Raw genomic sequence first — 23,167 nt, 5'->3', positions numbered from 1 at the left:
GTGCGCGTCGCCCGAGCCGAGACAACAGGTCGCAACGTGCATGCCATGCCGCCCCGTATTTCCCGAAACCTCTCAGCTTTTCCTGAGTTTTAAGCAAAATTTTATCATCCCACGGCTGTTCCACGCTTGAGTGGACCTTCGAAGTGCGTTTCTTCTTGGATTCTATCGCGTTCCGTGGCGAATCATTCCAATGTAGGGTAGTTATAAGGTTTCGAGTTTCCTCTCTTCACCACGCGGTCCGGTACTCCGGTCGGTCATTTGGGTCATTCGGTCTATAACTCAGTGTTGTGCGATCGGAATTCTAAGTCCCGGTTAACATCTCTTCTGTTCTCGTTGTGAATTCTTTGTTATGTGCGTAAAATCGTCAAAGCTCGAGTGATTCATGTGCTAATAAGTGTCGCGCGCCGAGAATTCGAGTCCTTTCCAATGTTTTGATCGTGTGATGGCGTGCTCCGAACATGACTGTCTAGCTGAAGAACAAGAACCTTGCTCATCGCCTGTTCCATGTTGGTTTGGTTCTGGAATCGAGGTTTGAGATTTACTTTTGATTTATATTCTGTCCATGTAAAGGTGTAAATAATTGTTCATTATGTTGTAACGTACCTAGGTAATTCATTTCATGACCTCCTCAGTTCTTCGTCTCTCCCGTCTTCTAGCCGACTTCCTCTCCTCCCCTTTTACTCCAAGTGTTTGTTTTCAACGGTTTTCACACAATTCAGTCAAAGTTTCCAGTGTTACAGGACACTCAAGTCTCAAGTTTCCGATACAAATTTTGGAAACGCTACTTTTTTAATTTGTAAGCCGGCTGAAGTAAGGAAGCATCCCTGAAGTGTGCAGTTACCTAAGTATCTACCTAAATTTGATTAGAATTGCATACTTACGGCAGGACTTCACAGTCTTATTCGAAGGCCAAAATTTCATTCTGAAGATCTATCTTGATTGCTCCTCTGCATTCTTCGATGCAGTTTTGAATTATTCTACTTTGTAGCACAAGGAAAATCATTCAACAAAGTTGAGCGAGCTGCTATTATTGAGTCATACTTATTACGCTTTCTTCGGAAGTTTGCTCAGGATGATTAGGTATGTAGTTTTCAAGAAAATTCATGGTTCTGTCTAGTGAATCCAGGTGAATTCATGATACCATGATAGTCACTTAAGGTGATTTGATGGACGTGGAATATCCATCACCTGTTGCTTTTTGACGTAATTTTGAAGTTTTTCGGAAGCAATGTCTCGGCGAATACGATTTAAAATTTTTTCTGGTTTTAATTGTGGGGACACTATTTTTCTCAGGAGTCGTGTTTCTCGCTCCTCCTTTCGATTTTTCTACTAATGCGGGAAATTTTAACTCCGAGGATAACCAAGTTTTCAATTTTACCCGGGACTTATCCTCTACACGATGCACTTGTTGCTACCCTTCCGTTGCGTGAGTAGCAAACATAAGGAGATATTTGTTTAATTCGTGTTCCTCTGGTTATTTTAACTTCAAGTCACCAGATATTTGGCGACTTAAAGAAGTACAATCGAGGGCATTCTCTATTACTTCGTCAAACAACTCTTGGTTTGTTTTTAGACCCGTCATTTCTTACAGCTACGCACTTTACTCGCACTGAGGGCACACTAACCTTACACTTTATTTAAATGTAAGGGGGAGAGGGGTCACACCCTAATACAGATAATTCTTGACATAAAATTAATTCTCATAATATGAAATAACTGCACGCACGAGTGCTAAACGCATACTAAAGACAGTGCTTTTAGAGGGTTTACTTCAACACCTCTATTTTTCAGTGAAAATATTGATAAGCATCCTGAATTGTTTGATAAAGATGAAGACATCATGATTATCTACTGAGCCGTGGGTGGATGCAGTTGCATCGCTCATAACTCGGATGGGGATGCGACATAAGGGAAACCTATGGAATGATTTCCGCAAACATGTGTGTGCAAGATGCTTAGTTTGGCATGCGAGGGCTTGTTTCTCGCGCGTGACAGTATAATTGACAGAGCCCAAATTATTCATATTATCGAGAGAAGCCCACAGTTTACATACATTTTTGTCCTCAATGGGTATTTCCACCTCCGAGCTGCCCTGTTCAAGTGTTCAAGCATTTGAAACTGTGTTATTTTCTCAGGTCCTATTTCTTCCTCAAAAACGCTCAAGGTAACTCTTTTTCTAGCATTTTCATTAGTCTGTGCATTTAGGGTAGCATGAGGGATTACACCGTTACAGCATCAACTTCGAGAGGTTTTTTTTGAACTTGGAAGTTCCTCTCAGAGAAAATGGGGGGTCATTATGGTTCCTCTTGCAAAATTTTACAAAACAAAATGTACTTAAATGGCAAATCCCTAATGCAAGCAAAAAATCCATTACACATTTTACCTAGATAAGAATTGGCAAAACATGGTTGGCAGATGTAGCATTCCAAGTTGGAGAAAAAGGATGTTAGCATGAGAATGTATTCAGGACATAATTGCCATGGACAGTCTGAAAGGTATCTGAAGAGAAAACTTTTTAAAGGCTTTGAGTCTAGTGATGAATTGTAGTCAAAAATTGCTGGCATGATAAGGATAATTCCTAAATTATTGAGTAATTGACGCTTGAACGGCATTCACAAGTTGCAAGAAGAGATTTTTTCCGTGATTTTCATCGTCAGCTAAGGGTTCAGGAACTATAGTTTGAGCAAACTCACACTTGTTTGAGTGGACTATCTCCCCATCCGGATCTTCAGGTTCAAAGTCTGGATGAATTAAGATAGGATTGAAAGCACCATATTTCTCCGTCAAAATGCCATGCCAATGCCATGAAGCTCCTTAAACTCACTACAAACTGTTGAAGAAGTTCGGCCTTATGATCACCTTCCATTTGTGATTGTGTCAGAGTTTTCTCTTGTCCTTGCATCATCGAAGAGAATGATTTTATCGATTGAAAATTCGACATTGGCTTTGCGCTTTTTGTTGGTTTACTCCTATGCGGTGAGCCCTTATACTGTGAGCTCAACCTCTGTAATACATTGTCACTGGTACGAATATTTTGAACATTATTGACGGATATGAGTGTGAATTTTATGATCATTATCTTGTGCTTTTAGAGGTATGTTAGCAACAGGGAATACGCCTCAAGCGCAAATCCCTAGAAAGTTATGCCCTGTATATCTGTGTACTATTTCTTTCCAATAATCATCAAGTATAAACATAAATAATTAAATAGTTAAAAGGTAAACAATCATATCAAAAATGGAGTATGAATATCGACAGTCTTTGATTATAACAGAACTAGATAAGGAGCAACTAGAATTGGAAACTAATTAAATTGAAAGTTTAATCATATCAGGGAAGAAATCTTAGAAAAGTGTGGACAGTCTTATGTGGGAAATTGCTATTTGAGACTATAAACTAAAAAGTTGATGGACCTGATGGAACGTAGACCTGACTGGTTGACGGAAAATTGAGGAAACATCATCGTCACCACTCGAGTCATTTGTCTCTGACTTGAAGGCGTGGTCTTACAAGTAGTTTTTTTTTTTCTTCTTCTTCTTCTTCTTCTTTCAAGTAGCATATCGGCTAATCCCGTTCAGTTCTACTTGCCTATCTTACCTTTGATTAGATTAACTTCCTATCAACCTCCCTTAACAATCTACCATCTCCCCATTTCTCATTTTGATAGGTACACCCTCAATTTGAATAGCAAGTTCCTCTTGAATGCACCCAACCCCAGCTCTTCTAATTTATAACACTTAAATTTATCAAACTCCCTCACTCCCTTGTAGAAAATCATTTTGTCCACCGAACCCTTTTCATGATATGCCCATACTTAGTAATCTTGAAGTCATCCGAAGTCAAACAATTTAGATTCAAATACACTCCCCTCTCCCTAACCATACTCTTAGCAACCTCCCTATTCACCCTGTCAATTTCCTTATTAACGCAACTCTGTAACCAAAGATCATATCGGTGTGTTATACCCACAAAATAGCATAACACCACTGGACTAAAGATAGCTACAACGGGCCTCAACTACAATGGTCCCACTACCCGTTGCATATTCCCAAACCCCGCGTGGATTGTGAAATCCCGTTTAGACCCCAACCGAAGCCCCTTGTGCGGGTCCGAGACTCCTCCGCACCCGGCTCGGCTCAGGTAGTCTCCTCATCTCCGTCCAACCTTCATGCCCTTCCTCTGATTTCTTCTCAACAGTTTTGGCCACGAATTAATCGATGTAATATTTATTTATTCAGTTGAATCTTTTGAAACAGCAGAATTTGAGGACTTTTTCGGTAAAAGGGCGAATGGATGCTTGCCATGCTGTTTCGCCAGGAAAAACTCTGAGCAGATTCAACGAAAAATAAACAGCAAAACAGTCGGATAGAGAACTACGTTGCACAATCTTAGCAGAAATGGACGTCTCATACGACCTTTCACCAAAAAATGCCTAAATTACGTGCAGTGGAAATATTTTTTAATGCCGAAAATTTCGCAATGCAGAGTCATGACGTCACCTTCGTTGATCGCATGATCAATAAACTTGTCTATTGGCTATGCCTACCGTTTTGTTCTTTGTAAAAAACATTTTGATGGAAAACTCTCGGAACATTTTTAGAGCAGCGCAATGCATATGCATCTCACAAGCCTCTTTGATTAGTGGAATTTGCGGAGCTTTTGTACTGGAAAAAAATGATTAGGTACGTAAGAATTAATATTCTTGAATTTGCCGCTAGGAGGAGATTTCTCTTGGCTTAAGCTGCAAAATGCGTACCTACTTTGAGAAAAAAGCCGCTGCCGCTCATATCAAGCAGGATTCGGCCTTATTCCAGTGACCATATTCTTGATTCAAGAGCAGTATTCTTGACGAAAAATTCAAGTAATTTTTTTTTTTTTTTTTTTTCAATTATTTTCTTTCTTTTACTTATATAGTTCTGCGCAGAACCTATCACCTTGCTTGAAAGGATAAACAGTAAATCTGGTGGTGAAGAAAAGTTATAAAAAAAAGTCTCTGCATTTGCGAGGATGAATATGCACTTGGTGTCTCACCCGAATCAATACCCAAGTAGCATTTTTCAACGGAAAAATCGCGATTTTATCGCCGATAAAGTCGCGATTATCCTCGATTTTATCGCCGATAAAATCGCTAGGATCATCAACATTTGAGCGATTATCCTCGATCTTTTCGCGATTTTATTGCGATTTTATCGGCCCGAAAAAATTGCGATTTTATCGCGATAAGATCGAGGATGATCGCTCAGATGTTGATGATCCTAGCGATTGATAAAATCGCCAAAAAAAAGGGTTAAAGTTGTCAGCCGATTGCCGTTAGGTTCAGCCGTCAGGTCCTTTGACGAAGACGAGCGTAAAATCCCCGGAGCCTCCGCGGGGATTCGAACCCCAATCGCTACGGTGGAAGGCCAGCACATTGTCACTATGCTATGACCGCTATATGTATGACTTGCGTGTGCGAATTGAAGCCTCTTATACATGGATCGGCGCTTCGCAACCTCACAACTTATGTCTTTGCGTTGACTGACACCGATTTTTCATTGGATTTTTTTTTTTTTTTTTTTTTTTTTTTTTTTTTTTTTTTTTTTTTTTTTTTTTTAATTTTCCCTCCTCTGTATTTTATTTCATACCTTGAAATACGGTTGGTAAAATAAGGTTCTATTGGTAATCTCATCATTCTGTCTCTGTAAAATTACCAATAATAGTGAGATGGCAAAGTTACCGATGGACCTTGGGAAAAACGCCAATAGTTTTTATCGACTGTGGTAGAATTACCGGGATAAAATGGTAAAGTTACCGGGGATTGATTACCAATAAAAGTGGCATTCTTACCTGAAAAAATCAGTAAAAATACCGGTTTTCAGGTAAGCTTACCAGTCTGTCTTTGTAACATTATACTAATAATTGATAAAAAAAAATGAGATGGTTAAGTTACCAACGGATCTCGGTAAAAACGGCGGCGGCGGAATAGAAACATCTTTCATATGCGTCATTCATGCGTTAATGAAAAATTGCAATTTATTGCAATTTTATCTCTATAAAATCGCGTTCGATAATATCGCGATTTTGTTTGCAATTTATCGCGATTTTTCTCCCGATAATATTGCAATAAATCGCGACGTCGATAAAATCGCGATACATTCTCCAATTAAATCGCGACGTCGATAAAATCGCGATACATTCTCCAATTAAATCGCAATTTATCGCGATCACTGCTACTTGGGTAGGAGAGCTATTAAAACCCCCTAGCTAATTTTCCCCGTTTCCGTTGTCCATATCGGTTGGACAAATATCCCGAGTAACAACGCGTGCTGTTCGGCACGAACATCCCTTGGACACTGAAAAATTAGGAGGCAACATGCCGCCTGCATCAATATCATCGATGTTTGGTATTTGAAATCCATCTCGGAAGAGACAGGGTATGACTTGACTCTGACCTGAAAAAATCGTCCCAAGTGGATCGAATAATCACGGTTTTTCATGAACAAGTCAATGGTGCATTTCAAAATGCACTCAACATGTGACAACTCTGCGAAGGGCTTGTTTTGAAGAGGAAGAAGATATTTTCCGGAAAACAAAAAGAGTGGACCGCGAGGTCACCCCCATTCATTCCGAAGGGTTGAAGAGACAATCGGACGGCGCGGCGAGACGCGAGACGGAGAAAAGGAGAAAGGAGAGAGGATGGCCGCAGTGCCCAAGGCCACTTGCTGAAGAGGCCCATGCCGACCGGGGCAGGGCTCAGAAGGCAGCGGCTAACGATTTTGAGGACAGGCTAGATTTTTCACAATCCACGCGGGGTTTGGGAATATGCAAAGGGGGTGTTTGCATTTCGGGCATCTTGGAATTTTTTGATGACTTGATGACGTAGCGACGTCCCCTTCACGCTGAACGTCGCTGTGACGACCTACGTCATAAAGTCGTCAAAAAATTCCAAGATGCCCGAAATGCAAACACCTCCTTTTTTTTCTCTATGGGTCCGGTATGGCTACCTGGGATCTTGAATGGGCGTTCGATTCAGGGTTCTAACTTCTTCTGCTAACTCACATACTCTTCCTTCATCCAAATATTCATTCATATTCTGACTATTCTGGACTACGCCACCGAGCAAATATTGGGTGATATTATCATACTATTATTATTATTATACTATTTTTTTATTAATTTTTTTTCATTTTTTTGTCTCACAAGATTTCTCCTGGTATTGAGAACCCGAGACGAGTTAAGGCCTTAAGGACAAAGGTTTTGTGTCCTGTACATGCCAAAACCATTAAAAATTTAAAAAGTTATTATTCTTTAATTTCTTTAATGCTATAAATCACGAGGAGGGGGGACAAAAGCGGAATATCACCAATCATCGGGGAGAGGGCAAGGGGGGGGGGGGGAGGGGCCTCAGGTGATGTGCAAAAGATTTGTGCGCGGATATTCGTACCCACCACTCAAACCAATATGCTCAGAGAACAAAAATCCGTTGTTAACGTGAAAATTCTTGAGAAAATTACGGTTTTCCCGAGCAGCCTCGTATCAATGCCCTATTACCTACTACGCATCGGAGGGGTTTCCGGGAAAACTGAGGATATGTGCAAAAGATTAGTGCGCGGATATTCGTACCCACCACTCAAAGCAATATGCTCCGAGGAAAAAAAACCGTTGTTAACGTATAAATTCTCGAGACAATAATGGTTTTCCCGAGCAACCTCGTATCAATGCCCTATTACCTACTATGAATCCGAGAGCTTTTCCGGGAAAACTGGGGTGATGTGCATATGATTCGTGTGCGGATATTTGTACCCACCACTCAAAGCAATATGCTCCGAGGAAAAAAATCCGTTCTTAACGTGAAAATTCTTGAGAAAATTACGGTTTTCCCGAGCAACCTCGTATTATCAATTCCCTATTACCTATGAATGAGCTTTTCCGGGAAAACTAGGGTGATGTGCATATTATTTGTGCGCGGATATTTGTACCCACCACTCAAAGCAATATGCTCCGAGGAAAACAATTCGTGGTTAACATGAAAATTCTTGAGAAAATTACGGTTTTCCCGAGCAATCTCGTATCAATCCCTTATTACCTACAACGAATCCGACAGCTTTTTCCGTGGAAACTTAGGTGATGTGCATATGATTTGTGCGCGGATATTCATACCCACCACTCAAAGCAATATCCTCACAGGAAAAAAATTCGTGGTTATCGTGAAATTTCTCGAGAAAATTCGAGATTTCCCGAGGCGGAACCTTCATATCAATCCCCATATCCTACAACGTATGAAAGAGCTTTTCCGGGATAACTAAGGTGATGTGCATAAGATTAGTGCGCGGATATTCCTACCCACCACTTGAAGCTATATTCTCGGAAAGAAAAATTCGTTGGTAGCGTGGAAATTCTCGAGAAAATTCTAAATTTCCCGATCAACCTTCATACCCATAACCTATCACCTACTTCAAATCCCAGAGCTTTTCCGGGAAAACTAAGGTGATGTGCATATAATTTTTGCACAGACAAAAGTAGATATTGAACCTGGCACTACCCTCGAAAGAAAAAAGCCCGTTGTTAACGAGAAAATTGTGGGCTGATTCACGATTTTCCGACGTCACCTTCATACAAAAACCGTATCGGCTAAGGTATATCTGAGGGCTTTTCCGGGAAAACTGAAGTGATGTCCACATGACTTGTGCGCGGATATTCGTACCCACCACTCAAAGCAATATGTTCCGAGGAAAAAAATCCGTTCTTAACTTGAAAATTCTCGAAAATTACGGTTTTCCCGTGCAACCTCGTTGTTATGCCCTATTACCTACAACGAATCCGACAGCTTTTCCGGGAATATGGAGAAGATGTGCGTAAAAATAAAAAATGCATAAGATTCATCAAAAATATTGATGGATATTTTGAACTTGTGGGCTTGAAACCTCAGCTTTGTACATACAGGGTGTTCGTAAAGTCCCCTCCCCCCCTCTAACTTTTGACCTAATTGAGGTAGAGATTTGAAACTTGGAGGGTGTTCCTAGATCAAAGGGAGCTACTTTTTGACCCCCCCAAAATTTTGGGGTCTCCCCCTTGGGGGGGTTACGGACCCTAACTTTTTTTTTTTCAAATGGGAAGACCCCCTTTGTGATAGGTACCTCGTTCGAAAGAGCATAAAAAAAGAAATTTTTTCGCGCAAACCCGAAGTCATTATCTTAAGCCGTTCCAAAATGGCGGCCGGTTAAAGTTCAAATGGCCGAAAATTTGCATCTCGGCTATTTGCACATGGATTTGTTTGAAACTCGGTATCTGGGGGTATTTTTGCACGAGAAAAACGAATTTGACGTTAGATTTTTAAAAAAAACCCTAATTTTTCAAAATGGCGGCCGGTTAAGGTCCAAAATGGCCGAAAAGTGACAAACTTGAGTTGTAACGTCAAATTCGTTCTTCTCGTGCCAAAAATACCCCCAGGTATCAAATTTCAGGCGAATCCATCGGCAAAAAAATCAAGTTTGTCAATTTTCGGCCATTTTGGACCTTAACCGGCCGCCATTTTGAAAAATTAGGGTTTTTTAAAAATCTAACGTCAAATTCGTTTTTCTCGTGCAAAAATACCTCCAGATACCGAGTTTTAAACAAATCCATGTGCAAATAGCCGAGATGCCAATTTTCGGCCATTTGAACTTTAACCGGCCGCCATTTTGGAACGGCTTAAGATAATGACTTCGGGTTTGCGCGAAAAAATTTCTTTTTTTATGCTCTTTCCAACGAAGTATCACAAAGGGGGTCTTCCCATTTGAAAAAAAAAGTTAGGGTCCGTAACCCCCCCAAGGGGACGCCCCCCAAAATTTTTGGGGGGGGGGGTCAAAAAGTAGCTCCCTTTGATCTAGGAACACCCTCCAAGTTTCAAATCTCTACCTCAATTAGGTCAAAAGTTAGAGGGGGGGGACTTTACGAACACCCTGTATATAAGTACAGGGTCTTCCTAAAGTTCCGCTCCCCTCCTGTACCTTTTGAGTTGTTTGAGATAGAAAAATGAAAGTTGGGGAATCATTTTATCTGAAATAGGAGGGGGGTTATAGTTTCTCCCTCAGGAGGGGGGTGGGGGCCCAACTTTATTTTTTCAAATGGTAACCCGTATCTTGTGATTCATCATTGGAAAGCACATTAAAAATTAAGAATTTCGGCCCAAACCGCAGATCAATATCATCCTTTTTACCACGTTATGATAGGTCAAAGTTCAAATTTTGACCATGTTCAAAAAATCATAACTCCGGTTCAAATTTTCGTAAAGTAAAAATAAAACAGGGAAACTCACCAAATTCCCTGCGAAATGAGCCAATAACTCCTAACTTTGCTGCAACATTATCTCAGTAAGTACAAAATTAGTTCAATATTACGATTCCAGGTCCCTCAATTTCGGGAAAATTAAACAGAAACGAATTTTAAACCGTCAAATTATCACCATAAATTTCGTTTTTTAAATCCTGACATTTGGGGACTTGGGAACACAATATTGAACTAATTTTGAGCTAACTGAGATAATGTTAGGAGAAATTGGCTCGTTTGGCGGGAAAATCCTGTCACCTTTCAACTGACGTACTTGATGATTCGAACACCCCCCCCCCCCCCCCCCCATTAGTTTGAAGCTACATTTTTTTCATAAGTCCGCCTGTAGCACATCTTTTCTTGGGAACATCCAATTCAATTCCTTCAATTGATTTCTAGTTCAATACGTTTTCGGCACAGGGTTAGTTTTTTGGAACTTTTGAAATCAATATTAAATAATATTCTTCACTTTTGAAATTAGTCAGAAGATCTGTGATCTTCTTTTTGACAATAAAATTCAGTGCAATCATGAATATTGCAAATCTTCTGACTCACTCTGGAAAACGTTACTTATTCCATGTGGCCACAAAATTGACGAGACCCAATCTCAGAACAGAAAGTAAATAAGTTTTCAATATCGCGTCACAGTCATACCATTGGACGCTGTCAAATCCACGCGTTTCCCCATCTTTCTAAAATTCCATTTGTCCATAACTTTAGTAGAGTGTACCTTTCACCAAGCAGGAAATAGCTGATAGTGCTGCCTACTATGTCACTGCATTCTGCCATGCTCCTTTCTTTACTGAAAACTCATAATTAGTAGATTTATTTGGAGAGATTATGTGAGCGCTGTTCATTCATATAGTAGCAGGGTTTCCTTTTAATCCTGAGAGATTTAATTGACTGTATCGACTTTTCGAAATAGAATGTGTATCGACTCTTCATACTCCCAGCAGTTTTTCAACAGTGAAAGAGGGTTGAAAAAAATTCAAGGATTATAAATTATCTGCTCAAACTATTTACTTTTATTCAAAGACTGCAAACTAGAAAACCTTGCATCTCAACTTGCAAATAGTTATATTCAATATATTATGTGCTTCGGCTGATTCAGTTGTTCCTCGCTCTCCTTTCTTCTTGTGGGTTGCACAAAAAATTGTTTCTCAACATTTCTTTGAAATTCCAAGACCCATTTCCAAGAATTAAAAAATAATCTAAATTAATAAACCATTATTAAAACCATTACTAAACCCAATAAGGAACCAAAGTTTCAAAATAAATAGAGGGTTGCCTCTTACTGCCTGTTAGCCATGGTGGTGTTGTCATTATCATAATTAAAGAGAAAAATTTTGCTATGACATCATCAGTCTGCAGCCTGACCATAGCCTTCCTCATCTATTGATATTGGTGAAATGGAACTCTGGAACATACCTAATCCATCGCTGTTAATGGAATAGCCGAAGTCTGTGGTTGGGCTGCTGAAAGAATCCTACGTTTACTATTGATGTTCAGAGAGGCCATTTCCTTATATGCAGCTTTAAATTTGAACGTGAAAACCTCTTACAAAAATAATGAAAATAAATTATAATAGGAAAAAATACAAATGGCAAATATGATATGTTTAATTCCAACAGCTTACATAAGGTTTGTTACAGTAAAACTTTTCATTTTAAACATAATCAGTGTATTCGAGTATGTAAAGTTGTATGCAAGAAGAGCTTGCAGATAAGTTATGACATTTAAACTCATTTCATTTGAAATATAGATCGAATAAATGTTAATAAAATGTTGAGTTGTTGAAAATGTTAAAATGTTGAATAAATATTCCCTGCGGTTACTTCTGCACTATTGATTGGATTAGTTCGATTCTGAAACAGACCAAGGAAAAGTTAAGAATCTAAGATTAAAAATGAAAAATTGTAGACCAACCCTCTTGCAATGCATTCATTGTAATTTGTGTGATTTCACCAATGGAAAGTCTGTTTACTCGACTCTACCTCTTGCATGTCTTCGACCCATTTATTCGATTCACTTTTATCGGCAATTTACTATGCTATAATGTTGATAATAACTATTTCTGAGTTTCCTGGAAGGTGCCCAAACCAGATTTGTAAGGAAACATCTAACTCTGATTAAGCAACAAAAAATACATCAGTTTTTTTTTTTTTAACCTTTTCCTATCTCTGTTCGCAATCATTACTTCCCATTGTGCTAACATTATTTGGTGACTTACCAATAAATGAGCATATTAATATGTTGCTCAGGAACTGATTTCTGACCTTTTTAAATATTTTTCAGATGGATCCTTCTACTCAAAAGTCTAAGATTTTACTCCCCTGACTGCATTTTCTAAGCCAAAATCGATTTACATGTGCAACCCTTGTTCTTCCCTCATTTAAATCAATGTCATTTTTTTAGAAAAAAGAAATCAATGCGGTGTATGTCTGCTCTTTACCTTGAAGGCTTAAATGTATAGGGTACTCTAGTGGGACCCTTGGACATGGGAAAATGCCAGGGGATCAAGACTTCGAAAACTTTCGGTTTCTTTGAACAAACCTAATGGACATGTTGGGCACAATACTGGTGCAATCCAAATTCAGAGTCTTCAGTTTTTTCTCTGAATCAGATGTTGCAACTTTCTGTCCGTCTGAAAATACCCCTTTCTATACTCTGCCTAATTTAACTGCAAAGACAGTAGGAAAAGACTCAAGTGGTTTCAGCGCTAACTTACCTTTAGATGATGATATGCTGATGGGCGTTGATTCTCCTGAAGTCCAAAGTACAGTACGTGTAAGAATATAAAATGAAGAATATTTAATGGGACATGGTTCGCAGGAATCACAGGAAAACACATACAAAACATAAACAGAAAAAAAATCACCATTAAAATCTCATATTGAGAGGTCATTACTTCCAATAATTAACTCTTACTTTTGCTTTCTAATTGCCTGACATTTCATTTATAAGTAATCCTTCCTTGAATTTAAAACTGACTGCCAGTTCTACTGAAGAGAGGGACTTTAAAAGCTACCGGAACAATTTCTGACAACCGAAATTAGGTAAGGGAGAAACAATTTTGATGGAAATAGAGATTTGTGGATTTTACCATGTTTTACTTTCACAGGCAGCCGACTCCATTTCAGGCTCAACATTTGTCGGTTATTTCTGTGGAAATTCCAAATAAAAATTGGAGGTGGCGATTTTGCAATTTTTCGCTTTGCAGAAGTTAGAGGATGCAAGAAAAATGCGAGAATTAACCTGCTATATCCAACTTTATTATCTTTCCTTGAATAGAATTTGCAAAGACAATCCTCACAAAATGAGACGAAGCGTCAAACTGATGCCATAAAAAACCTAAAGTTACTGGAGAAAGGGAACAACACTCTTGATTTATCGTATAACAAATTAGCACTTTCTAATTGCCAAATTTGTTTCTGCTTCTTTTCATTAGTTTGTTTCCGTTATGGCTGCTTTCCTTCCTTCTTTCTTTCTTCTCTTCCTTCTACCCTCCCTCTTCTTCTTGCTTCTGCCTCTTTTCATAAAAAACCTTGAAATCTAACCATAGAGGTGTATATGGACAATGGACATACATGCTAAAACACTTCTTAATAATAAATGTGCATAACTACTACTGCTACATTATTTCTTGATTTATTTATTTATTTAGTTCTATTTTTTTTTCTTCATTCCTTTCTTTTTTTGCTTCCTTCTTAAAAAAAACTTTAAAAATTTTACAGGCAGCAGCAAAAAACCTTGCTTTTAAGTGCCATGTCCCAGAGAATTTTGGATCAAATGACATAATAGAAGCCTTCTTGGATTTCTAATCAAATTGTTAGGATGCCTGGTTAACTGCTTGCACATAATCTCAATTGCTTTGCTATTTTGACGCTAATTTATGCATTAAGGAGAGTACTTACGCTGTCCTGCTAGGAGTGAATCATGTTGAATGGGAGGGATGGGGGAAATGTCCCCAAGCATGATTGGAACATCGTTTAACAGGTGGGGGGACGGTTGATGGGATGAGGAAGGGGACAAGTGGGGGGATGGGCGACGGGACAGGTGGGGGGATGGGCTACCCAATCGGAAATTTGACCTTGGTACAAGCTTAGTATGACATTTTTTCACATTTGAATAGAGTTGCCAAGCTTATCTTGCTAATGTTCCCACAATGTTAGCAGGACATTTATTTTACCTCTGGGACAAGCTTGAGCTCAAAGATTGTGCCAAGGTTAGGTTTGTAAGACTGCTCCAAGCCTATCCTGACAATATTGCCACAATATTGGTGGGACATTATTTTACTTCCGAGACAAACTTGAATATTCAATATTGTGACAACGTTGTGTTAATAATGTTGCTCCAAGCTTGTTCAGCGGATATTGTGACCATGATATTGCCATAGTATTGGCAGGATACTTATTATACCTCTGGGACAAGCTTGGATTTCCAATCTTACCTCTGAGGCAAGGTAGGCGCTAGAACGCCGAATTACCTGCCGTCCTCGCGGAAGAAATTTCATAGCGTCGCAATGCCTGATGTAGGCACACGGAACATTGGAGTGCCGAGGAACCTTCCTAAGTCAGCTATTTTCTTAGCTGCTTGCACTGGCTGAAGTATTCAACTTGGATCCCACTTGTAACGGGCACTGCCCAGGCGAAACCAGAACTAGCCCCATTGACGGGGCGGCCGCGCGCGGACCGTTGCCAAAAAGCTCCATTTGAGCCCTTGGCCTAAGAATATCGGTAAGATGGGTTAGACGCCTATGGATCATGTGCCTATTACGTCAAAAAGCGAAAGGTCGCAGTTTTTGCCCTTTAATTTGCCCTTAAAGGGACCGCAACGGCAGATCCGCGGCGAGCGCGCCCTGGTGGCGGAAATAGCAAACGCGGTCGAATTGTGCTCACCGCGCACAATATTGTGTTAATCTTATGACAATATTAGAAACAGAAGCCTAAAATGTTTATTTTCTTAATCTTGTGACAATGTTAAAGTGCGAATATTACCATAATGTTGTAAAAATAATGTTAGCATAATATCAATTCAGCAGTTTTAGATATCCAATATTGTGTCAATATTATGACAATATTACGAACAGAAGCCTAAAATGTTTGTTGTTCTAACGTTAATTGAATGTTAACCTAATAACAATACCGCAGTATCACAAAGATAACATCGTCTCGATATTATTTTAGCAATATTGTTTTCCTAATATTGTGTCAATATTGTGTCAATATTATAAGCAGAAGCCTATGTTCAGTATTTTTTTTAATAATGTGCCAATGTTAAAACTAACATATTACTGCAATATTGAAAACATAACTCTACGACAGTATTAGTTTACCAATATTGTATAACCAATATTGTGACAACATTGTGACAATCTTGGAATCACCGAGCACCACCTGACCTTGGATTTCTAATGTTGCTAATATTGGTGCAATATTAAAATACTAAGGTTATATATCCAGTATTGATGGTATATTGTACCAAGATTCTCAGGCCAACCTTACTGTTGAAATATGCTCACAATCTCGCTAAGGTTGCCACAATATTATTCCGATCTGCCCAAGGTCAAATTTCCGATTGGGTACGGGACAAGTGGGGGGATTGGCGACAGGACAGGTTGGGGGATTGACGAAACGACAGGTGAGGGGATGGGCGACGGGACAGGTGGGGTGATGGGCGACGGGACAGGTGGGGGATTGGCGACGGGACAAGGGGGGGGATTGCGACACGACAGGTGAGGGGATGGGCGACAGGACATGTGGGGGGATGGGCGCCGGGACAGGTGGGGGGACGGGCGGGGGGATGGGCGCCGGGACAGGTGGGGGGACGGGCGGGGGGATGGGCGCAGGAGGGGTGGGGGGAGCGTCGGGAGGATTGGTGGGGGGAGCGTCGGGAGGATTGGTGGGGGGGCGATCTGAGGGTTTGGCGGGAAAACGGTTGGGAGGAGCGGCGAGGGGACCGTCTGTGGGACTGGTGGGGAGGCTGGGGCCGTCTTGAAGATTGGTGGGGTTGTTGCCTATGTGGCACCTTTGGCTGCTTCTTCCGCGGCACTTTTAACTTCCCCGCTTTTAGCATTCCTAGAAAAATACAAACGGAAAACGTACCATAATTGCATGGAATAGATCATTTGTAATTGGATTGTTGCTACTCACTTTTACGTTTGAATTAATATTTTATGTCCAGGTTAATGAATTGTTTGATGAAGATGGTGAAAAATTTCCTCTGCAAATATCTTACTATATAATCAAACTATAAGCCATGAAAATCGTGGAGATCTGCGTCTGGCTGTCCTGAATTTACCGCTAGAGGTAGATAATGAAATTTTCAAGGAATGTGACACATAATGTGCTGTCTTGAACGTTGATCACTTTTTTTCGGTTTTTTTTTTTTAAAGCCGAGTTATTATCAATATTTCTCACGTTTTTACGGATTTGCTTTTTTGCGAAACCAAAAAAGGTACATTCAGGAAGGATACTAGGTCACTTGATTTGCGACTTTCTTACCGGAAAGTATATCCCGCTTCCTTAAGATAAGATAATAAACCATAATATTGTCACAGAATAATTCTACATAAAATTTCCATTAGCTAGTTGAAAAGTGTAATGAAATGAAATTACCTGCTTTGAAGGATAGCATGGCTTCTTTTGCCATTGTTATATTGCCATTGTCTGAAAACAAGATGATGGGATGAGGAAGGGGACAAGTGGGGGATGGGCGACGGGACAGGTGGGGGATGGGCTACGGGACAAGTGGGGGGATTGGCGACAGGACAGGTTGGGGGATTGACGAAACGACAGGTGAGGGGATGGGCGACGGGACAGGTGGGGTGATGGGCGACGGGACAGGTGGGGGGATTGGCGACGGGACAAGGGGGGGGATTGGCGACACGACAGGTGAGGGGATGGGCGACAGGACAGGTGGGGGGATGGGCGACGGGACAGGTGGGAGAATGGGCGCCGGGACAGGTGGGGGGACGGGCGGGGGGATGGGCGCCGGACAGGTGGGGGGACGGGCGGGGGGATGGGCGCAGGGAGGGGTGGGGGGAGCGTCGGGAGGATTGGTGGGGGGAGCGTCGGGAGGATTGGTGGGGGGGCGATCTGAGGGTTTGGCGGGAAAACGGTTGGGAGGAGCGGCGAGGGGACCGTCTGTGGGACTGGTGGGGAGGCTGGGGCCGTCTTGAAGATTGGTGGGGTTGTTGCCTATGTGGCACCTTTGGCTGCTTCTTCGGCGGCACTTTTAACTTCCCCGCTTTTAGCATTCCTAGAAAAATACAAACGGAAAACGTACCATAATTGCATGGAATAGATCATTTGTAATTGGATTGTTGCTACTCACTTTACGTTTGAATTAATATTTTATGTCCAGGTTAATGAATTGTTTGATGAAGATGGTGAAAAATTTCCTCTGCAAATATCTTACTATATAATCAAACTATAAGCCATGAAAATCGTGGAGATCTGCGTCTGGCTGTCCTGAATTTACCGCTAGAGGTAGATAATGAAATTTTCAAGGAAATGTGACACATAATGTGCTGTCTTGAACGTTGATCACTTTTTTTTCGGTTTTTTTTTTTTAAAGCCGAGTTATTATCAATATTTCTCACGTTTTTACGGATTTGCTTTTTTGCGAAACCAAAAAAGGTACATTCAGGAAGGATACTAGGTCACTTGATTTGCGACTTTCTTACCGGAAAGTATATCCCGCTTCCTTAAGATAAGATAATAAACCATAATATTGTCACAGAATAATTCTACATAAAATTTCCATTAGCTAGTTGAAAAGTGTAATGAAATGAAATTACCTGCTTTGAAGGATAGCATGGCTTCTTTTGCCATTGTTATATTGCCATTGTCTGAAAACAAGATGATGGGATGAGGAAGGGGACAAGTGGGGGGATGGCGACGGGACAGGTGGGGGGATGGGCTACGGGACAAGTGGGGGGATTGGCGACAGGACAGGTTGGGGGATTGACGAAACGACAGGTGAGGGGATGGGCGACGGGACAGGTGGGGTGATGGGCGACGGGACAGGTGGGGGGATTGGCGACGGGACAAGGGGGGGGATTGGCGACACGACAGGTGAGGGGATGGGCGACAGGACAGGTGGGGGGATGGGCGACGGGACAGGTGGGAGAATGGGCGCCGGGACAGGTGGGGGGACGGGCGGGGGGATGGGCGCCGGGACAGGTGGGGGGACGGGCGGGGGGATGGGCGCAGGGAGGGGTGGGGGGAGCGTCGGGAGGATTGGTGGGGGGGGAGCGTCGGGAGGATTGGTGGGGGGGCGATCTGAGGGTTTGGCGGGAAAACGGTTGGGAGGAGCGGCGAGGGGACCGTCTGTGGGACTGGTGGGGAGGCTGGGGCCGTCTTGAAGATTGGTGGGGTTGTTGCCTATGTGGCACCTTTGGCTGCTTCTTCGGCGGCACTTTTAACTTCCCCGCTTTTAGCATTCCTAGAAAAATACAAACGGAAAAACGTACCATAATTGCATGGAATAGATCATTTGTAATTGGATTGTTGCTACTCACTTTACGTTTGAATTAATATTTTATGTCCAGGTTAATGAATTGTTTGATGAAGATGGTGAAAAATTTCCTCTGCAAATATCTTACTATATAATCAAACTATAAGCCATGAAAATCGTGGAGATCTGCGTCTGGCTGTCCTGAATTTACCGCTAGAGGTAGATAATGAAATTTTCAAGGAAATGTGACACATAATGTGCTGTCTTGAACGTTGATCACTTTTTTTCGGTTTTTTTTTTTAAAGCCGAGTTATTATCAATATTTCTCACGTTTTTACGGATTTGCTTTTTTGCGAAACCAAAAAAGGTACATTCAGGAAGGATACTAGGTCACTTGATTTGCGACTTTCTTACCGGAAAGTATATCCCGCTTCCTTAAGATAAGATAATAAACCATAATATTGTCACAGAATAATTCTACATAAAATTTCCATTAGCTAGTTGAAAAGTGTAATGAAATGAAATTACCTGCTTTGAAGGATAGCATGGCTTCTTTTGCCATTGTTATATTGCCATTGTCTGAAAACAAGATGATGGGATGAGGAAGGGGACAAGTGGGGGGATGGGCGACGGGACAGGTGGGGGGATGGGCTACGGGACAAGTGGGGGGATTGGCGACAGGACAGGTTGGGGGATTGACGAAACGACAGGTGAGGGGATGGGCGACGGGACAGGTGGGTTGATGGGCGACGGGACAGGTGGGGGGATTGCGACGGGACAAGGGGGGGGATTGGCGACAACACGACAGGTGAGGGGATGGGCGACAGGACAGGTGGGGGGGATGGGCGACGGGACAGTGGGAGAATGGGCGCCGGGACAGGTGGGGGGGACGGGCGGGGGATGGGCGCCGGGACAGGTGGGGGGACGGGCGGGGGGATGGGCGCAGGGAGGGGTGGGGGGAGCGTCGGGAGGATTGTTGGGGGAGCGTCGGGAGGATTGGTGGGGGGGGCGATCTGAGGGTTTGGCGGGAAAACGGTTGGGAGGAGCGGCGAGGGACCGTCTCCTGTGGGACTGGTGGGGAGGCTGGGGCCGTCTTGAAGATTGGTGGGGTTGTTGCCTATGTGGCACCTTTGGCTGCTTCTTTGGCGGCACTTTTAACTTCCCCGCTTTTAGCATTCCTAGAAAAATACAAACGGAAAACGTACCATAATTGCATGGAATAGATCATTTGTAATTGGATTGTTGCTACTGCACTTTACGTTTGAATTAATATTTTATGTCCAGGTTAATGAATTGTTTGATGAAGATGGTGAAAAATTTCCTCTGCAAATATCTTACTATATAATCAAACTATAAGCCATGAAAATCGTGGAGATCTGCGTCTGGCTGTCCTGAATTTACCGCTAGAGGTAGATAATGAAATTTTCAAGGAAATGTGACACATAATGTGCTGTCTTGAACGTTGATCACTTTTTTTTCGGTTTTTTTTTTTAAAGCCGAGTTATTATCAATATTTCTCACGTTTTTACGGATTTGCTTTTTGTTGCGAAACCAAAAAGGTACATTCAGGAAGGATACTAGGTCACTTGATTTGCGACTTTCTTACCGGAAAGTATATCCCGCTTCCTTAAGATAAGATAATAAACCATAATATTGTCACAGAATAATTCTACATAAAATTTCCATTAGCTAGTTGAAAAGTGTAATGAAATGAAATTACCTGCTTTGAAGGATAGCATGGCTTCTTTTGCCATTGTTATATTGCCATTGTCTGAAAACAAGATGAAAAAGAAAGAAATTAGTCGTTTTATCATATTAATGTGATAAACAATGTGTGAATGAAAACATATTTGATAACTAAAGGGGCTATGTCCCCTGGCCAGTATGCAGCTCAACCCCTTGAAGGCACTCTGCACCATCAATGGTCGCTTCGCTGCCATTTTTTGTAGGCACAGCGTTAATGAGATGCATATTTGTATGATTAACTCAAGACTCGAGGACATTAGAGTTCAAAAAATTTAATTTTGACTCTAATGGACCACTAGACTAGGTACGAGTTAAAGGATTCTGATACATGTTTCTTGACCAGAATTTCACGTAGAACACGATTCGTGCAACGAAAATGACTAAAACCAACTCCTAAGGAAGATATTAACGTTTTTATTTCACATTGGTTACGAGGAATTTGAACTGCGCGCTGACAAGAAACTCAAAGCTCTACGTGAGTCAAATCGCGCACTACAACGGTTTCGGCAATCTTCTCTATCGAGCAATGTCCATTTCCCACCATGTGTTGTTCAAACTATAAGAAATTTGCTATAGCTAAGCCAAAGCGTCAAGATCGAGGTTTCCAGATTTTTATATCGCAGAGACTGTCATGATAAACGTTTAGCGCGCGATGTGAATCTTGCAGAGCATTGAGTTTTCATGAGCGGGTGGTTTGAATTCACGCATCAAGAATCATTAAATATCTTCCTAAGGAGTTAATTTCGGTAACTTTTGTTGTGCGTATCGTGTTCTACGTGAAATTTTGGTTAAGAAACATGCATCAGAATGCTGAAATTCGTACCTTGTCTAGTGGTCCATTGTAATTTTTGGAATTTATTGGCTTTGTTTTCCCCGCGAAATGGTGTGGACCCAGCACCATTTCTCCACCTTGCTTTTATGATACAAGGTCTCTTCAATAAGTTTCAGGACTTTTGCCATAAAAACGTTAATACTGGTTCAATTTTACTTTTCTTGGTGTCAGTAAAAAGAATAAAGCAAGACAAAAACAATGATTTTTATAGAATTAAGAAATCATTATTGGTTCTCAAGTTAGAGCAGCCTAAAGTGACGGACTCAAAGCCGCGCTGCGATTTTTAGGATTCAGAAATCAGTTATTTTTTTTCGTTGCCAAAATGTTGTAATTTCTTGCTCGGACAATCATATGAAAAAGGTCAGATATTCACGAATAAATTTTGAAGAATATCATGATATTTTTGTCCCTTTACAACTTATCTCCTTCAAAATACTAGCCTTGGCTGACGATGCATTTCCGCCGACGATCCGCCAAATCACGGAAGGCTTTTTGAAAACTCTCCGAGTTGATGTGCCGCAACGTTCGGATAGTATTCATTTGAACGTCCTCCACAGATTCAAATCTTTGACCTTTTAAAGGTTTGCTTCAGTTTTGTGGAGGACGTTCAAATTAACACGATCCGAACGTTGCGGCACATCAACTCGGAGAGTTTTCAAAAAGCCTTCCGTGATTTGGCGGATCGTTGGCGGAAACGCATCGTCAGCCAAGGCCAGTATTTTGAAGGAGATAAGCCGTAAAGGGACAAAAATATCATGATATTCTCCAAAATTTATTCGTGAATATCTTACCTTTTTCATATGATTGTCCGAGCAAGAAATTACAACATTTTGGCGACGAAAAAAAATAACTGATTTCTGAATCCTAAAAATCGCAGCGCGGCTTTGAGTCCGTCACTTTAGGCTGCTGTAACTTGAGAACCAATGATGATTTCTTAATTCTGTAAAAAGCATTGTTTTTGTCTTGCTTTCTTCTTTTTATTGACACCAAGAAAAGTAAAATTGAACCAGTATTAACGTTTTTATGGCAAAAGTCCTGAAACTTATTGGACAGACCTGGTAAATAGGTATTTATTTGATAAATCTCTGCACATATACCTACACATAACCACAAATTTTTTTCCTTTAAGGATATTGCTTTGAGTGGTGGGTGTGTATATTCGGGCACAAATGTTATGTCATCACCTCAATTTTCCCGGAAAACCCTCGGATTCATTTTAGGTGATAGGGCATGGATACGAGGTTGCTCGGGAAAACCATAATTTTCTCGAGAATTTTCACGTTAACCACGAATTTTTTTCCTCTGAGCATATTGCTTTGAGTGGTGGGTACGAATATCCGCACACAAATCATATGCACATCACCTAAGTTTCCACGGAAAACCCTCGGATTCATTGTAGTCAATAGGGCATTGAAACGAGGCTACTCGGGAAAACCGTAATTTTTTCAAGAAATTTCACGTCAAGAACGGATTTTTTTCCTCGGAGCATATTGCTTTGAGTGGTGGGTACGAATATCGCCACAAATCTTATGCTTATCACCTAAGTTTCCCCGGAAAAGCTCTCGGATTCGTTGTAGGTAATGGGGGATTGATACAAGGTTGCTTGGAAAACCATTATTTTCTCGGGAATTTTCACGTTAACCACGAATTTTTTTCTTCGGAGCATATTGCTTTGAGTGGTGGGTACGAATATCCGCGCACAAATCTTTTGCACATCACCTACGTTTTCCCGGAAAAGCTCTCGGATTCATAGTAGGTACTAGGGCATTGATACGAGGTTGCTCTGGAAAACCATTATTTTCTCGAGAATTTTCACGTTAACAACGGATTTTTTTCCTCGGA

General features: G+C 41.2%; 1 protein-coding gene across 4 annotated transcripts in view; it reads left to right on the top strand.

Annotated features, from left to right (window-relative positions):
• The window catches only part of IRSp53 (Insulin receptor substrate 53 kDa), a 566,313-nt gene continuing 543,146 nt past the window's right edge, over positions 1–23,167 (top strand). For 2 of the 4 annotated variants that reach the window (XM_072296691.1, XM_072296692.1), the window contains exon 1: positions 1–529. In XM_072296691.1, coding sequence (XP_072152792.1) covers positions 443–529 — 87 coding nt within the window. In that variant the 5' untranslated portion in view covers positions 1–442. The remainder of the gene's footprint in view (positions 530–23,167) is intronic. The other 2 variants (XM_072296693.1, XM_072296696.1) reach the window with 2 other exon arrangements.

The sequence above is a fragment of the Bemisia tabaci genome, chromosome 2 (genome assembly GCF_918797505.1).
Source record: "Bemisia tabaci chromosome 2, PGI_BMITA_v3".
Taxonomy (NCBI): Eukaryota; Metazoa; Arthropoda; class Insecta; order Hemiptera; family Aleyrodidae; genus Bemisia; species Bemisia tabaci.
This window is presented reverse-complemented; position numbering and strand designations above follow the sequence as displayed.